Source organism: Limulus polyphemus, unplaced genomic scaffold, assembly GCF_000517525.1.
Source record: "Limulus polyphemus unplaced genomic scaffold, Limulus_polyphemus-2.1.2 Scaffold806, whole genome shotgun sequence".
Taxonomy (NCBI): domain Eukaryota; kingdom Metazoa; phylum Arthropoda; class Merostomata; order Xiphosura; family Limulidae; genus Limulus; species Limulus polyphemus.
The window spans coordinates 53494-69364 of record NW_013666416.1 but is presented as its reverse complement, the minus strand read 5'-3'; the positions used below and the strand labels follow the sequence as shown (position 1 = coordinate 69364).

At 29.5% G+C, this 15871-nt stretch overlaps 1 protein-coding gene across 4 annotated transcripts in view; it reads right to left on the bottom strand.

Moving 5' to 3' along the window:
• LOC106460629 (inositol polyphosphate 5-phosphatase K-like) overlaps positions 1 to 15394 on the bottom strand; it is a 40149-nt gene extending 24755 nt beyond the window's left edge. For all 4 annotated transcript variants that reach the window (XR_002610803.1, XM_013920355.2, XM_022387390.1 and 1 more), the window contains exons 1-8: positions 15306 to 15394; positions 10786 to 10963; positions 9252 to 9368; positions 7156 to 7264; positions 5642 to 5758; positions 5137 to 5244; positions 4326 to 4393; positions 2683 to 2794 (exon numbers count right to left, since the gene is read on the bottom strand). Coding sequence is in view for 3 of the 4 variants with exons in the window: in XM_013920355.2 (XP_013775809.1) it covers positions 2683 to 2794; positions 4326 to 4393; positions 5137 to 5244; positions 5642 to 5758; positions 7156 to 7264; positions 9252 to 9368; positions 10786 to 10802 (648 nt within the window). In the remaining variant the exon portion in view is untranslated. The remainder of the gene's footprint in view (positions 1 to 2682; positions 2795 to 4325; positions 4394 to 5136; positions 5245 to 5641; positions 5759 to 7155; positions 7265 to 9251; positions 9369 to 10785; positions 10964 to 15305) is intronic.
• Between the last annotated feature and the right edge of the window lie 477 nt (positions 15395 to 15871).

Genomic DNA, 15871 nt, shown 5'->3' with positions numbered 1-15871 from the left:
GAAGTGCAGATTTCTAGAACTGAAATTTAAAATACTAAATGCTTCTTTAAGTCTAACAGCAAACATCAAAAAATGGTTTAAAAGCTGAAATAGAATTGATGATAACAAATTAAAAACTATGATGAAGAAAAACAATTTTAAAATAGATATTCAGTAAAAATGGTTCTTTGCTATTTTAATGGATGAGCACATAATAATTTTTAATGATAATAATGTAACAAGATTCGATTTGTTAGATGATTAAGAATTGTCAACACATAAAAACATGTATAACTTACAAGTTAATGATACTACAGTATAAATGTAATACTCAGTCCTTATTTATAAATACCTTGATTACAGAAATATCATATTCACTTATAATTTGTGGTCAGAAGTAAGCTAACAATATTGATTACAGTTAAATTAATTTAAAATAGTTTGTACAGATGAACGAACCTAATCCAGTACAATAAGCTGATTACAAATACTTAATCAGGGCACAAAAAAATATAATTAACAAGTTGTTTTATGCAAAAGTAGGTATGATTAGTAACAATCAAAATTTATGAGTAATATCAAAAATATTTTTGCTTTAATTCAATTTTTGAGTCTAACAATAAATATAAATGCATGTTTGCAGTGACTGTGCAGACCTTTTTCATTATTGAAATTAGTAACTTAACTAATGAGTAATAAGCAGAATAATGATTAATAGTTTCAGAATAATAAACATATCTTGAGTTCACAAATAGGTTCATAAACACTTTGCTGTCACACAACGTAATTTCTGAATAGATCTTTGCACTTAATTAGACAAAACTCTTACTGAACAGTTCTCATGACCTCTTTAGGAGATGAATATTTTGTTATATAATCATCTATTATGTGCAAGCATTTCTCAGATAAAAATTACTTTTTCTTGTTTTTGAATTAGTGGGTCTACAAAAAACGAACAAACAAAAAACAAATAATATTAACAATTCTTTATTACAATTAGCCTAGATTTCCACAATTGTATGGAAGTGTAAGCTTCTACAAATCCATACATTTTCTGTAGTATGTTTGAATGCTTAGTATTTCTTGTTTGTTGTTAAGCAGAAAGCTATACAATGAGCTGTCTGTGCTGTTCCCATCATTGTTATCTAAACCTGGTTTTTAGAACAAGTCTTCAGACATACCACAGAGCCACTTTTAGTTACCATACAGTGAAGTAAATGATTTTTGAAGTTGTAGATGCTTACTAACAAGTATTGTTATGTAATCAATTATGTAATGAAATATTAAATGCAAACTTTCATTCATGCCTTATTAAATGTCTTGTATAAAAATAACTGTTTTCTAAAATATCAAAATGGGGATTTTTCATTATCAAATACTGTTTGCTTGTTTCTCTTTAGCATGTTCACACAAACCACAAGGGCTATCTGCACATAACCATTCCTCATCTTCAATTGACAGACTAAGATTAGTGAAAATATGGCTAGCCAACAGCACTGATATCCAACACTTAGGCTAAATAGTGAAATTTGACTATCACTCTTAACTTGCCAACAGTCACAAACTGTGGAGCATATTTGTGTGGCAACAGTGTAGTAATTTCTTTTTGCTTATACTGTCACCAAAATGGGCAATTGATTAAATTTGTTACCTGTGTAAATGATGGGTAGACAAGAAAATGGGAGAAAGCCCATTTGAATGAAGATACTCCTTGTTGATGTACTCATTTCTCATGTTTCTAGATATAAAAATAAGTGCATCCTGGTTCTCATGACTGATTGCCCATCTAGTAAACTAAGCACTAGTACAAGTGTGTGGCTGAGATGCTATTATGTAGTATAGGGCCAGTAAAGAAAGGTTAAAACAAAGAATTATCAGCCTCATGGTGATGTAATGTCACACAAACTAACAATCAATAAAGTACTAGTCCATTATTGTTTCATTCAAAACAAAAGCTATAACAACCAAAAGACATTTTACCATGAAACTTTTGCAGAGAAATACTGGAAAATTCCCTTGATTTTTGAGAAGCACAAAATCATTTTGTAACACAGAGTAAATTTGATATTGACTATTTTATGCCCTGTTAATATTACATAGCAATCTGCTACTCCTTGTATGTTAACTTAATAAGCTGATAGCAGAAGTACAATACACAGTTCTTAAACATCATCTAAACCCTTTAATAACTGAGGTATAATCTATATTCCTTTAGTGTTTAAACACCTTGCTAACAATGTAAAATATAGTCCTTATATACAAATTTAACACCTTAAGACAAAATTTTAACAGTCAAATTTCTTAGGTTAGGTTAACATACTTCATAACTGAAATATAATTTTCTACACTGTAAAAAAAATAAAGAACTCCTGCAAATAGTGAAATAAAATGCTTGGAAGCAGATTTTTAAATTCAAGTCACATATTATAGTCACTGTAATTTACTGTACCAGTCATTCTAGCTAACACATTTTAACACCTTACAAACACACACACTGATTAACAAGTATAATAATAACTATTCCAGAATAACAACCACAGATCTTTAACCCAATCATAGAATGTAAATAAAGATCAACTTTCCAAAATGTTACATCATTTCAACATCATAATCAATCTTTACATGGCTTGCCATTTATCCAAAAGTTCTTAATCAATAAAAGCTTCTCTATGTAATCAGAAATTCAATGAATTTCTAGTTTACCTGGTCCTTTGCCAACAAAGGTGCAAATTCTTCTCTTTCAATCATTAATTTAATTTCTTCAGTCAAAAAATCATCAATTCTAAAGTTCAGATCACCCATCCAGAACACATAACTGAAGCAGTAGGAAAAAAAAAAAGAAAAACTGTCAATTTTAAAATATGTATCCAGGTCATGTTACAAGATATTGCATCTTAATAATATTATTCTATAATGATAAACACATATAACTAGTTTTAATTTTGAATTAAAGGGATATAAACTTAAAATCTAGGATATTTCCATGTCTCAAAGAAAATTCTGCACGATGAAGTAATGTTCATGGTTATCACATTGAACTTTGGAATGGTGTATCTATAAAACATACTTCTAAAACAGGTTTTAAAAAATATACTTAGCTATTATATATATAATACTTAGCCAACTTGATCAATATATTGCTACATGAAGGTACTCATGATCAGTTCCATTGTTTGTTCCTTGTTAAAAAATGTCTCAAAAATAACTTGTCATTTCTTTATCCATAATCAAATTATTAAACTGTTTGTTGCTACACATGTAACGTTGAAACACAATACAACTATTAAGCTATATTTTATCAGGCAAAATTATGATATAAATTTAATGCATACAGAAATGTGCAAAATAACCTAACTGACCACCTACAAATGTTGGTATATTTTAAACTACTTATCTTAAACTGTTTACCCTATCTATATTTACTATACTTACTAAATGTTTCAAATATATAACATTACATAAAAGGTGGCCAAGATACTTTTTTCTGTATTGTTAAATTTATATCAGCAATCTCAAAGCAATGAACTTTTTACATAACACATGTTAGAAATGGAACTTTTATTGTATGCCGAAGTTTGCAAGATAGTGGTCAAACATGTTAAGCATCCAAATAGTTATCAATTTGAAAATTTATCAACATTCTGTAAAAAGGAATATCAAAATGGCCAGGCTAGTCTAGAAAATATTAGAATAAGCTCTGTTTCAGAGTCTCCTCTAGTCATATAGAGGCTATACTATAGGTTTGATGTTTTATATTATGATTATTAACAGATAATAATAATAATAATAATAAAATAAAAAATTAGCAAAGCACTCTAGAATTTATGGTACATGTTTTCTACAGTACCATGTTTACTTATATACTTAATCTGTGAACAATATACAATACTCTTCAGATATGTCTAAAGAAAGAGAGTTTGAAAAGTGTACTCTGAAGTGATTTTGAAGAGCTTCAGTGGCTGATTTCATTGTTTCTTTGCTAATACTCCTAACACTATCATGCAATTATAACTGTTTTATTTATAAGCAGTTTGAGACACAGTTTTTGAGCCACCTCATAAAAAACATAAAGGAATAAATTACGGAACATTCTTATTGCATGTAGATGATTTTATATCAAAAGTCCATATGTAATTCTAAAGAAATAATTTCTTTGTAAAACATGCAAAAACTTTTGTCACTTACATATGCACAAATCATTTATTGTTGATATAATAGGGAAATCAGTAATAATTACATAGATACATGAAAGTCACAGATAAAAATAATATCAACAGAAATCTAAGAGTTATGATATACCAACTCTTAAGTCAGAAAAATATTAGAGCTAATGACAAATAACTTACTCATGTGTTAAGATGTTGTTACTTTGAGGGTCATCAAAACTTTGGCTGTCAACAATAGTGTTATATTCCTAAGAAGAAAGTTAGGTATCAGTACCACCAATATTTGGCAAATTACATATACACTACTACAAGGAGTATCTATAGAGCAACATAAATATTTAATGAAAGTGTTTTCAATTAGAAAAAAAAAAAATCAAAGGACACCAAAAACATTAATGGAGTTGGTTTGTTACAAGTGTCTATATACAGCTTTATCTACAGTATGAAAATAATGTATGGTTCTGCATAATAAATCCAGTTAAAATGAGTAAAAACTGCAACATTTCATGGACCTAAAACCCTCATCCTCCCTGGTGATGCTAAGCTAGCTCCAAGCTGTGTCTGATGATGTTAACTCCAGCTTGTTCCTGATGAAGCTGGGTTAACCTAACCTGTGCCTGATGATGTTGGGCTAACTCCAACCTTTGTCTTGTGATGCTGAGAAAGTTCATCTTGTGTCTGTTAATGCTGAGTCAAATCCATCCTGTTTCTGCTTATGCTGAGTCAAGTTTATCCTGTGTCTGATGGTGCTGAATTAACATGAACCCTGACTGGTAATGTCAATCAACTCTAGCCCTAACCAGTGATATTGTGTTTTGTACTCTATTAGCTCCATCATTTTTTGCCACAGTTAACTATTCTAGATTTAGATATTGGGGTATCTCTCTTTGAATTAAATAAATAAGTGCATTTGATGATGAAATTTTCCAACACAAAAAAATAAGCATATGTGTATAGAAATATGAGATGTAAAGAATTTAACTGAACTTACATATATTCTTTGTTGAAGTTCTTTATCATGAGGTGCAAAATGGCAGTTGACAACACATAGAGAGCAGCCATACACATTAAATCGTATACTAACACCACCTTTGTTACCCTGTTAGAAAAAAAAGGGCAAATCCTTCTTATTTTCAGAACCTATAAACTTACTCATTGCTAAAATGTTTTTTTTTAATGAGTAAATGACTTTTTTTTGCTTAAATACAGAAATGTGAAGAGTTAAGGTAATGAAAACCAATAAACAAACAATAACAACAATCATAACTAAGAAAGCACCAACAAGGATATGGGTGGGAGTGTGTGTATATATTTATGTTGAAGGATTACTGTGTACAAATCTTCTGCCTGATAACATATCTTTAAAGACTATTCATAGAATAAGTGTGTGAACAAGATCACCAGATGTACTTTAATAAGAAAAGAAAAAAATATTTTGAATTAACTACTTATAGATCTTACAAGTTCTTACTTCTATAAACAACTAGGATTCTTACCCAAACACCTCCAAATCCTGTTCGAGTATAAGCAGTCTGAGTTCTCCTTATGTGAACCAAATGAGTTCGTTTGCAGAAAAATAACAAAATAATTCCTTGAAGACGGATTTGTTTCACCTGTAATTAACACAAGAAATACCTTTAGACCACATCTAGAGTACATAACAACCAACTAAATAAATATCTCTTAAATCTCAAAAAAGTGAAAAAAAAACTGTTTCAGGTTGCTATCTCTTCTCTTTATATTTGTTAGGCCTCTAAATTTGAGTAGTTAAATCAGCCACTAATATATCCTCCATACTTTACTTTAGCTCTCTTGTCATAATGTTTCAGTATTTTTTGTATTTCACTTAATAAATTTATGTGAATGAAGTAAGTTTTTTATTTAATAAATACTTTAGACTTATCATTAAATCAATTAAATAATACAGGTTTTTGAACAGGTTTGCTAACTTCAATATTTTCAGCTGTTTACCATACCTAAGTTAAAATTTGAATAAACAAAGTTATTATTAGAGGTGGTACATTTACAACAGCTGTATTCAAAATCTGCATCTTAGTAGTTAGTAAAATTTAAAATAAAATACTTAGAGGCTAGATTATAGGATATATTTAAGAACTGTGGATAATTATGCTGAAAATTACAGTCAAACCCTAGGGTAAGATAATTTCAACTGTAAAAAAAAACAACACACATTTGGATGTTCATTATAGTGTAAAATATCTTTAGCTGGCAAAGCATTTGTTGTAATGTGTGTGTGTATTGCAATAACACTGATAACAATTTAAATCATATCATTCTTTCTTTGTCCAATACATGTTTCCAGTACAAAAAGTGTACAATAACCATGACAAATGAGGCTTTTTCCTCATTACCAAGTTTACCTGGCTGGCTAGTTTTCAACATACAAAGTCCTAAGTGAAATACTATTTATATTGTTGAATAATGATGTGATTTAAATTATTATTGGTCTTATCATAACATAATACTACATGTGCATATGACTTCAAATAGATGTAATATGTGTGATTTAAAAAAAAAATCTTTATATTGTGTAGACTAGAATCTTAAAATAACTACCAAAATTAGCTTATGCATACTTAATATTTTCCTCAAATTAGTTTTTTTAGCCATTCTCACAAAGAAACTAAAGTATTGGACATAGAAATATTCTGATAGGTTACTTTGCTTTATCCTAATTTAGGAATTTATTTTCAACAAGCTATAAACCCATGTTTAACTTTTAAGCACAAAGTTTTACTAGTATTGATAAAAAGCAAAACTTAAAAGAGTATTTTAAAATGTATGTGAATGGTTTACAGTTCTAAAACCCTGGAAGGATAAAAAAAAAAGCTCTCTCCAAGAAACAAGTTCTTCATGATGATTCAGTAGAATAGTATATATATATATTTCTTAATGTACCTCTGGTAACTTTAAAGAGACAAACCTTAGGTAATAATAATATATACAAATGACATTAAGATACTTACAAGTAAGAAAAAATAAACATTACCTTGACGTAGTCCCATGGACGAAGAATTTGTTTTATAGAATTGACCCAAGGATCATCAAATAACAAATCAACTACACGGTCATAAGGCTTGGAACTCACTTCTTGAAGGCTGCAGTGAATAAGTTACCACTTTTATACAACATTCTTTGACCTTATAGGCTATAAATTAAAATCTGAGAAAATGAAATTGCATCAACAGGAACAGGCCCAAGTACATTCTATTACAAACTTATAATACAATAAAAGGAAACAAGCAAATGTCAGTTTACATGAATGAATAAATAGTTTATAAATTAATGAGTAACTTAAGCACTTTTAGTACAATTGCTCTAATACTTGTAACAACACTTCTTGATGATACAGCCTTGCAAAAGTATGTTTATTTTATTTTATTGGTTATTGGGTGTTTTTGTGAAATTATAAGACAATTTGCGATGTTTAATTCATTCATTTACAATTACTTTAAATTTTTTCATTTTCTAGAAGTTCAGGGTGGACAACACTATAATGATTTGTTAAATTGTATAGTCATTGAATGAAAATATTTCAGGGACTACAGTGAACCCTTGTTAGTATGGAGATTGACAATCCAGATTATTCACAAGCTGGACGATTTTTCTTATAGACAGATCTTCACAATAGGAAATTTAATCAATAATCTGTATATTTGTGTTATGAATCTCAATAGTTATTTCTTAAAATAGATATGCATTTCTTATGGAATATATAACTGAGTAATTTGTAAATGACTCCATAAGAGTCAAATTGGGGTTGATCAAAACAGGAAGAGAGGTGTTAATTACTGAACACAAAACATCTGCACTAATTTGTGGGTGCCAGTTTACAACAGTTTTTCTGAGAATGACCTTCAAGATAGAGATGTACATATAAACTATAATACATATTGAGAGGTCATTAGAATGATTTATGTTACAGTCACGCAAAGTCAAAGTGCTCCAAAACAAACACAAGTACAAATATCAGCATCATTAAAATGTGATGTTTACTTATACAAGAAAGCAAATTAAGTGTAAGCCTTGATACAATCAACAAGCATTTCAGTGTAGAAAGAAATGTTCTAATGAGTAAGTCAACATAACTGCCATCCTTCATAGCAAAGAGAAGTGGGTAAATAAGCAACACTGTACCACTTGCTACCAAACACCACACCAATAATATAGCCTATGAATGCTGGTATAATTAGGTCATTCAAACTTACTACCACCATCAAATGATTAGAAAGTACATAGGATATGCTGAAAATAATGCTCCACAAATGTAAATATCCCTAAAACTTTACATATGATACATTTTGAGTGGTCAGTGCTACCATAGAAACAATACAAAACTGCTTTTAGCATGTCAAAATTTTTCTGCTGCCTGAATATAGCAAAACTGTTGAGCCTGTTGAGATTTTAGAAGTCATTAATGAGATTGCTTCTGGAATTCATACCTTAATATTGAGTAGTAATTATGTTTTATAATCTAATCAATGGCTCAACATCAACTCACCAGAAGCAACTGGTCAAGAATTGTCAGGAAAAGACATTATGTCTCTTCAAGAGTGTGGTGACAGTAAATTTGATATCACAAATGTTTATAAATCAAGCCATTCAGGCTGAATAAAGCACAATCTAGCTTTAAAGATGTCATCACATGGTGTGAACAAAACGATTTATGTGAAGATGGTGACATTGTTTGCTTAAAGCTGCTGAGAAGCTTTTAAAAAACAAATCCACTCAAAAGCAAGTTGCAATGTTTGAAAAGAGATTTGTTGTATATTTTTAGTCTGTAAGCCATTGATTTGAACAAAATGATGTTTCATATGAAGGTACATAAAGCCACTTTGATTATGCAATTTGTATAATTACTGAATGACATAAAGAATAACAATCTGATAAATTTATTGTATACATTGTTGTTTTTTGTTTACTAGTTGCATTATCACCATTACTAGTTTGCACCACTCTATTCAAACTGAATGATTCAACTATTCAGATGTTTTGATAATCTGGATGAATTAGTTTATTACATATGCATATTAATGAGGTTTTACTGTATAACAAAAGTTATTCACAAATATAAGATCTACAAACCCAACAATATAAACATCTGGAAGTTTTAATGGGTCAATGGGATCTTCTAATCCTAGCATAAGATGAAGATCTTCAACTGGTTGTCGACCAACAACATTCCATGTTAACAGGTACACTCTACAGCAGATGGAAATGGAGACTTTAGAACAAAAAGTATCCTTAAAAAAGAATTACTATGGAAGAAAACTTGTAAGTGTAACATGCTGAATAATAATCAGCTACTAAATACATACATTTTTGAAACTGTACTACTAGGAATGAATAAATTTTTACATAGATGTTTTATAGGAAAACAGCAGCAAATGAGCTTAATCAATGTTACTTTGCACTCGTTACAGATGGTTTCACAATCTGTAGTTTGTCAGTACACTTATTTGACTCCAACTGCATGTGTAGTTTGACAAAATTTTTTTATGTTTACAGGTAACAAAGACAACAGTATTTGATAATGGAGTAATACATGAAAAGAGGTAATTTTATAAAGTGAAAAGGAATAAGGTTTCAAAGGATTACCTGATGATCATTACATATATATATAAAAATATACAATTTCAGTATAATAAGCTAATATATATTTGAAAAAGGCAATGTATTTAATAATACAATTTGCATCCCTTGTGGACAACTTTAAGAAAACTATAAAACAACACAACGAATTGGAAGAATATAATATAGATTTAAAAACCATAAAATAATTATAGTTAAGTGTTAGTTTCAACATATGAAGCTATTGTTAATATAACTGAAATTACATAAACTTTAAATTGACAGGTGAAGAAACATTATTTGAATTGAAAAAATATGTAAATTTATGTTTAACAGAATCAGAACAATTACCAGTGAAACAAAATAATAATTCAAATATCACAGACAATAATAACAGAAAGATAATGATACATGCAGAGCAAAGGTGCTATTCAGACATACACACACAGAGTATGGATGCTCTTAGAAACACAGTAAAGACACCATCAGAATCACACAGAAAAGAGATACCATTTAGATACTCAGAGGGCTCACATGCTGTTCAGATACACATAGTAAGGATGCCTTTTAGACTGGTACAAAACATAAGTAGGGTTCAGATACACTCAGAACATAGACAGAGTTGGTTGGTTAGTGGAATTTGCTAAGTAATTGTTAGGCTCATTAATAGATATATTAATGAAACCACTTATTCCCATGAGATAACTAAAAAAAACATAATGCTAAAAACCAGGTTTAAATAAGAGTGGTAGGCAGAGCACAGATAGCCTATTGAGTAGCTTTGCTCTTAACAACAAATATAATAGCAATATTTCAATTATTGGACAGTTGGAATAACTGAAAACAGTAACACTCAGAAATACTAACTTCAATTACTTGATTATTTTTGTGACATTAATTGATTTAAGTGTAATTTTGATTAATCAATTATTTTATATGATACTAATAAATAGTCACAGATAGTAATTATATTGATCAATCAAGTTAACAATCCAGCTCTAATTACCGTATAGATATTTGTATAATCACAAAGAGTTCTCTGACTTACCTGAAATTCTGAAGCATTCTCCAAGGCTCAGTGATGAACAATTAGATATCAATTTTAACTCAATGTCATAAAATTCATTTCTTCATGACTAAGAAAGCATCATCCTGCTGGGCACATATGCATATGGAAGCTATGAATTATCCTTATACATGTTCAGGAAATATCCTTGTAACTTTTTCTGTTTTGTTAGAGTAAATGAGGAAACTGAGAACACATTGAAACATTATATAAATAATTATATGCATCAAAAACTATACATATGCATGGCTGTACAAAAAACATCCACTAGAGGAAATAATATATATTAGTGTGTAACTGTATTTGATCAGACCGAAATGAAAAATGTTCAAAGGCTTTTTATCAGTTCTTACTAAAGGCCTGGAATAAAAAGCACAACCTCAGTAAATGAGTACACAGAAAATATGTTCATAATAACTCATAAACTGTAGTCTATTTCCTTGAATATTCTTACATCTTAACTAAATTACATTTAATGTTGTTTTTGCAATAAAATATTATTTTAGAAGTGAAGAATTTAAGTATATAACAGAAAAATGGATTTAGTCTTTCAAGGTTACTTCCTCATGTAAAACAAAAAATTCCTGTTTCTGTTAATCCTATTTAAACTTAGTTCTTCAAATACATACACCTACTCAACAAAATTTTGAAATAATTCAAACTACATAAACAAATTTTATGGTCATGAGACTTGCTGGTTTATCTGAGCCATTCCATCCAATAAACTTTATGAAGAAAAAAATCTTCAAAGCTGGCCCTTATGATTCAAGCTTATATTTTTGTCAACTAGTTTTACCATTCTCATCAGTGAGTACATAAAAAGATGGGTCAACACTAGCAATGCCCTTAACAGTTTCAATTATCTTAACCTGTCTTTGTATGGCAGGTATCCATGTAGTCTTCCACTGAATCTTTTCCAAAATACAATGTCCTTCCTACAGTAAGAAGCCCAAGACTGAATACAATACTCCAAATGTGGCCTAACCATTGACCTATACAATAAAACTATAAAAACTAACTGAACAAACAATTTATCATGCAAACCATTATGCAAGTTTAAGATTGTGGATAAAAAACAAGTCATTATGTTAAACAAAGGGTACAACTAACTTTCAAAGTTTAAATCCATAACTCCTAATATTCAAGTCTGTATTTCTAGCATCTTCATCCACCACTGAAACAGAAAGTCTATAGGAAATCTACACTCTTAATAATTAAACATTTGAATCAAGTACACCCTAATAGTTCTATGCTCCATAAGAACTGAAGACTTAGTGACAGAAGGTCAGTTGACCCATTCAGGTCACCAAACAAAGAAATCAGCCCAATCTCAATACATCTCTCTCATGTATAAATTTATTTAACAAAATTTATGGAGTCCAAAACAAAATTACACCAGGGGGCAGTGTGCTAAGATTTTAACTTAGTGCAGAAATGCAATATTCCCTGTGTTTGAGAGGCATTATCTTGCAGTCTTCATGAGCTTTCACCATGGATACAACAGTATCCTGATATTTAAATAATTTAATTTTTTCAAAAACCAAAAACTTGGTAAATATGTTGCTTTTAAAGTAGCACAGAATAAAATTTAACAAGAGCTTATCCACAGAACAATGTATGCCTCTTTGTATTCCACAGAAGAGAATGATGCCAAGTCATATTCAGATCAAGTAGTAGTACAAGTTTCACAGTTTTAATGGGTTTTCTGAAAAATTAACTTAGTGCAGAAATGGAGTACGTTTTTGTGTTTGATAGTTATTATTTTGTAATCTTCCAGAACCTTCAAAAAGTACACAACACTATCCTAGCATTGAATATTAATTTCTTAAGAGTGTTATTAATCTCCCAAAACTCATACATCATTAGATATTTAGGTAAAACGTACCACAAAACTGAATACTGGATAATCCTACAGGGTATTTTGCTGTCAGTTACCTCTGAACTAATTGCATGTATAGTTTCTAAAATATTGATAAAATGATTTTCTGGGTCTTTGTAATAAGGTCTGTCTATTTATATGTCCATACTGCTCTGTACCAAAGTATTATTGTTTTTCCATACTAAAAGTTCATTGTACTTCAAAGGTTTAACAACATCAATTCACTCTTTGTGTTTATATCCTTTCATAATAATGCAACTAAAACTATATAACATTTTCTAAATAAGGTCTCACCTATCACATTGTACATAAACAGATCTGAAAACTTCATTAATTTCTTTTTGTTACCATACTTAACCACTGGCAGAATGTTTTATTCATTTATTAATAGTCAGATCTATATCTTTTTTTTTCTCTCCTCAACTCTTATGCTCCTCTTACACAAAATATTATTCCAAATTTCCATATTCCAAGTGCATCACTCTATACTTCTCATTGTTAAAAAGATTTTCAAAGTTCTTACTCACTGACTAAGACTGTCCAAGTCCTTTTGAAACAAATATTTCCAACATCATCAGTCTCATCTAGATGCTAGTTCCATCAACCAATTTGGATAGCATAATGATACAGAAAGTATCCAAGCTACTGACTTGAGAAATTAAAAACAAATACTCCCCAAATATATACCTGAGAAGCACCACAAGTGACATTCTTCCAAACAAAAGAATTCTTATTATCACCACCTGCTGCTTTCTATCAATGTTACTATTTCAAACTTCTTCCCAATATATATCACCAAGAATCAAATTTTCTAATCAATATTTTTATGGAACCTTATAACTAACTAACTAACCTGAATATAAAAACATCAACCAAGTTTCCCTCATATGAAATAGGCAGATACTTTGATGAACAAGTTAGTAATGGAAGAAAATCCCTTTAATATTTTTATCACAAAAAAACTTGGATATTTCAAACCTTCAATATCACGCAATTACATCAACCAACAACAGTAAAAGAAATAACTCGTATATCACATTTTCAAGAAATTGAAATAAATGATAAAATTACATATTAACTTACTTTTCTATTATATACATAAATTAGAGGTGCCATTTGATTAATCATCAGGCTCATTAATCAATTACATTCAACAAATCAATTATTTTCATTAGACTTGGATAGTTAGAATAATTGAAAATAATAATAATAATCAGAAATGGTAATTTCAATTATTGATTATTTTCATGTGTGGTTACACTAATAAATTAAGCTAAAAACACTGAATTGAAAACAATAATGAGAAATCATAGTGACAGTATTTTCAGTACTTGGAATAATAATAAATGTTAATTTTGTTTAATTAATTATTTTGTGATATTAATCAATTCAACTGTAATTTTGATTAATTGGTTATTCTACCTGACTAAAATCGATGTAATCGATATGATAGGTAATCACCCAACTCCAATGTAAGCTGTGTTATCTTAATTAATTATAGTGCTTGAACTTGGTAACTAATTTTTTGGTACATGTTATGCATATAGTCTATTAAAATAAAACAGATGCTTTATTTACTGTACCATTGAATAAACCAAGTTTCACTTCTTTCCTGAGCTAAACCCCAAAGCAAAAAACTATAGTTCTTTCAGCCAACACTAAATTCCGAAAGAAATTGTATGATTAAATTTTTTATTAATAATATTATTGATAATAATCAAATGAAACTCCAACTTATTTTAGCTGTACTGAAGTTATGATGTGTAATTTAAATCTATGGCATTGCCTCAGTGGTAGAACTTTGGTTGCCAAAGTGGGAGAGAGCACTTAATGTATATGATTATGAGGTAGCATGAGGCTATTTTATAAAAAAAAAAGGGGGGGATTCTACTCTTGATATAGAGCAGGGGCCATTCCCCCTGAAAATTACGTCTATGATGCACTGCCTACTTCTAGTAATAACAGTACTACTTCTACTACAAAACGAAACTCGTTATCTAAATACTAAGTTATTAATATTGTAACACTAACAGTTAGGCCTATTAGTATTACTATTATAATGTTGTTGGTTTAGAATTTTTAACAAGTTAAAATAAACTTAATTTTACCCGATTGTAATTTTTTAAGTTAAACGTACACAACTTAAAAGGTAAATTATAAATTCATACAAATCACATGTGGAATATGAATATATACTGTAACAGTGTGTAATATTATCACTATATATACTAATAATAATAACAATATACTACTTACCAGACTAGTTTGAGATACCTGAATACTACTATTTATTACTATGTTAAAACTTGTAGGTTGTTACTATGAGGAAGTATTTTCGAAATTCCCATTCGCATACTGATATTAAAAAACTCAAAATTCATCGCATATTAAATATTAAGGAAAATGCATGCTTCAATGATTACAACATAATTTTGGAGAATTGCTCCAGTAAACATAACTACTTCAACAAGAATTACTCACTGGTTTAGTGGTTAACTTATACACTACTACTAGAGGTTTGTACATCTAGCTTTACAATACTAAGCGAGTAAATTTTAATGTTTGAAATATATTACTATTATGCCTGCATATCTTAAATGAAATATTTTCAACATTTACTTACACCACTAGTCCACCTCAACGGCCAATTAAAGGCAATATCTAGTCAGCTTTTCGTAGCCATACTTATTGCAGATGGTGAAAACAAACACCTGTGAATTGACAGAATAAATTAAAATAAAGGAAGAAACTACGAAAGTAACACTTACAATGACAATATATTAGCAGCTACCTAAAGCCTACTCTACATTATATTAAAATGCTGAAAAACGTATTAATTTAAGTTGAAGAGTGAGGAAGCAATAGAGGAAATTTAGGCTCCAAAAATACCAAAGTAAGGAGCACAGAATTTTAACCATCAAACAAAACCGAAAATTTAAAACAACTAAATCACAAAGCACTTGATGGAAGGAAAGGAAATCCATTGTATACTTTAAATGAAAGATCATAGATACACCTTTCTGAATGGATTATTTTGTTTTTTAACTTTATAACAACTTTTCGATAAAGTTAACAAATCGAAATAATCCACCCAGAAATTACACAGTAGTTTTATGAATGTTCGCATGTATGGTTTGTTTGAAGTTAAACACAAAACTACATAAAGGATTATCTGTGCTCTGGCCACCA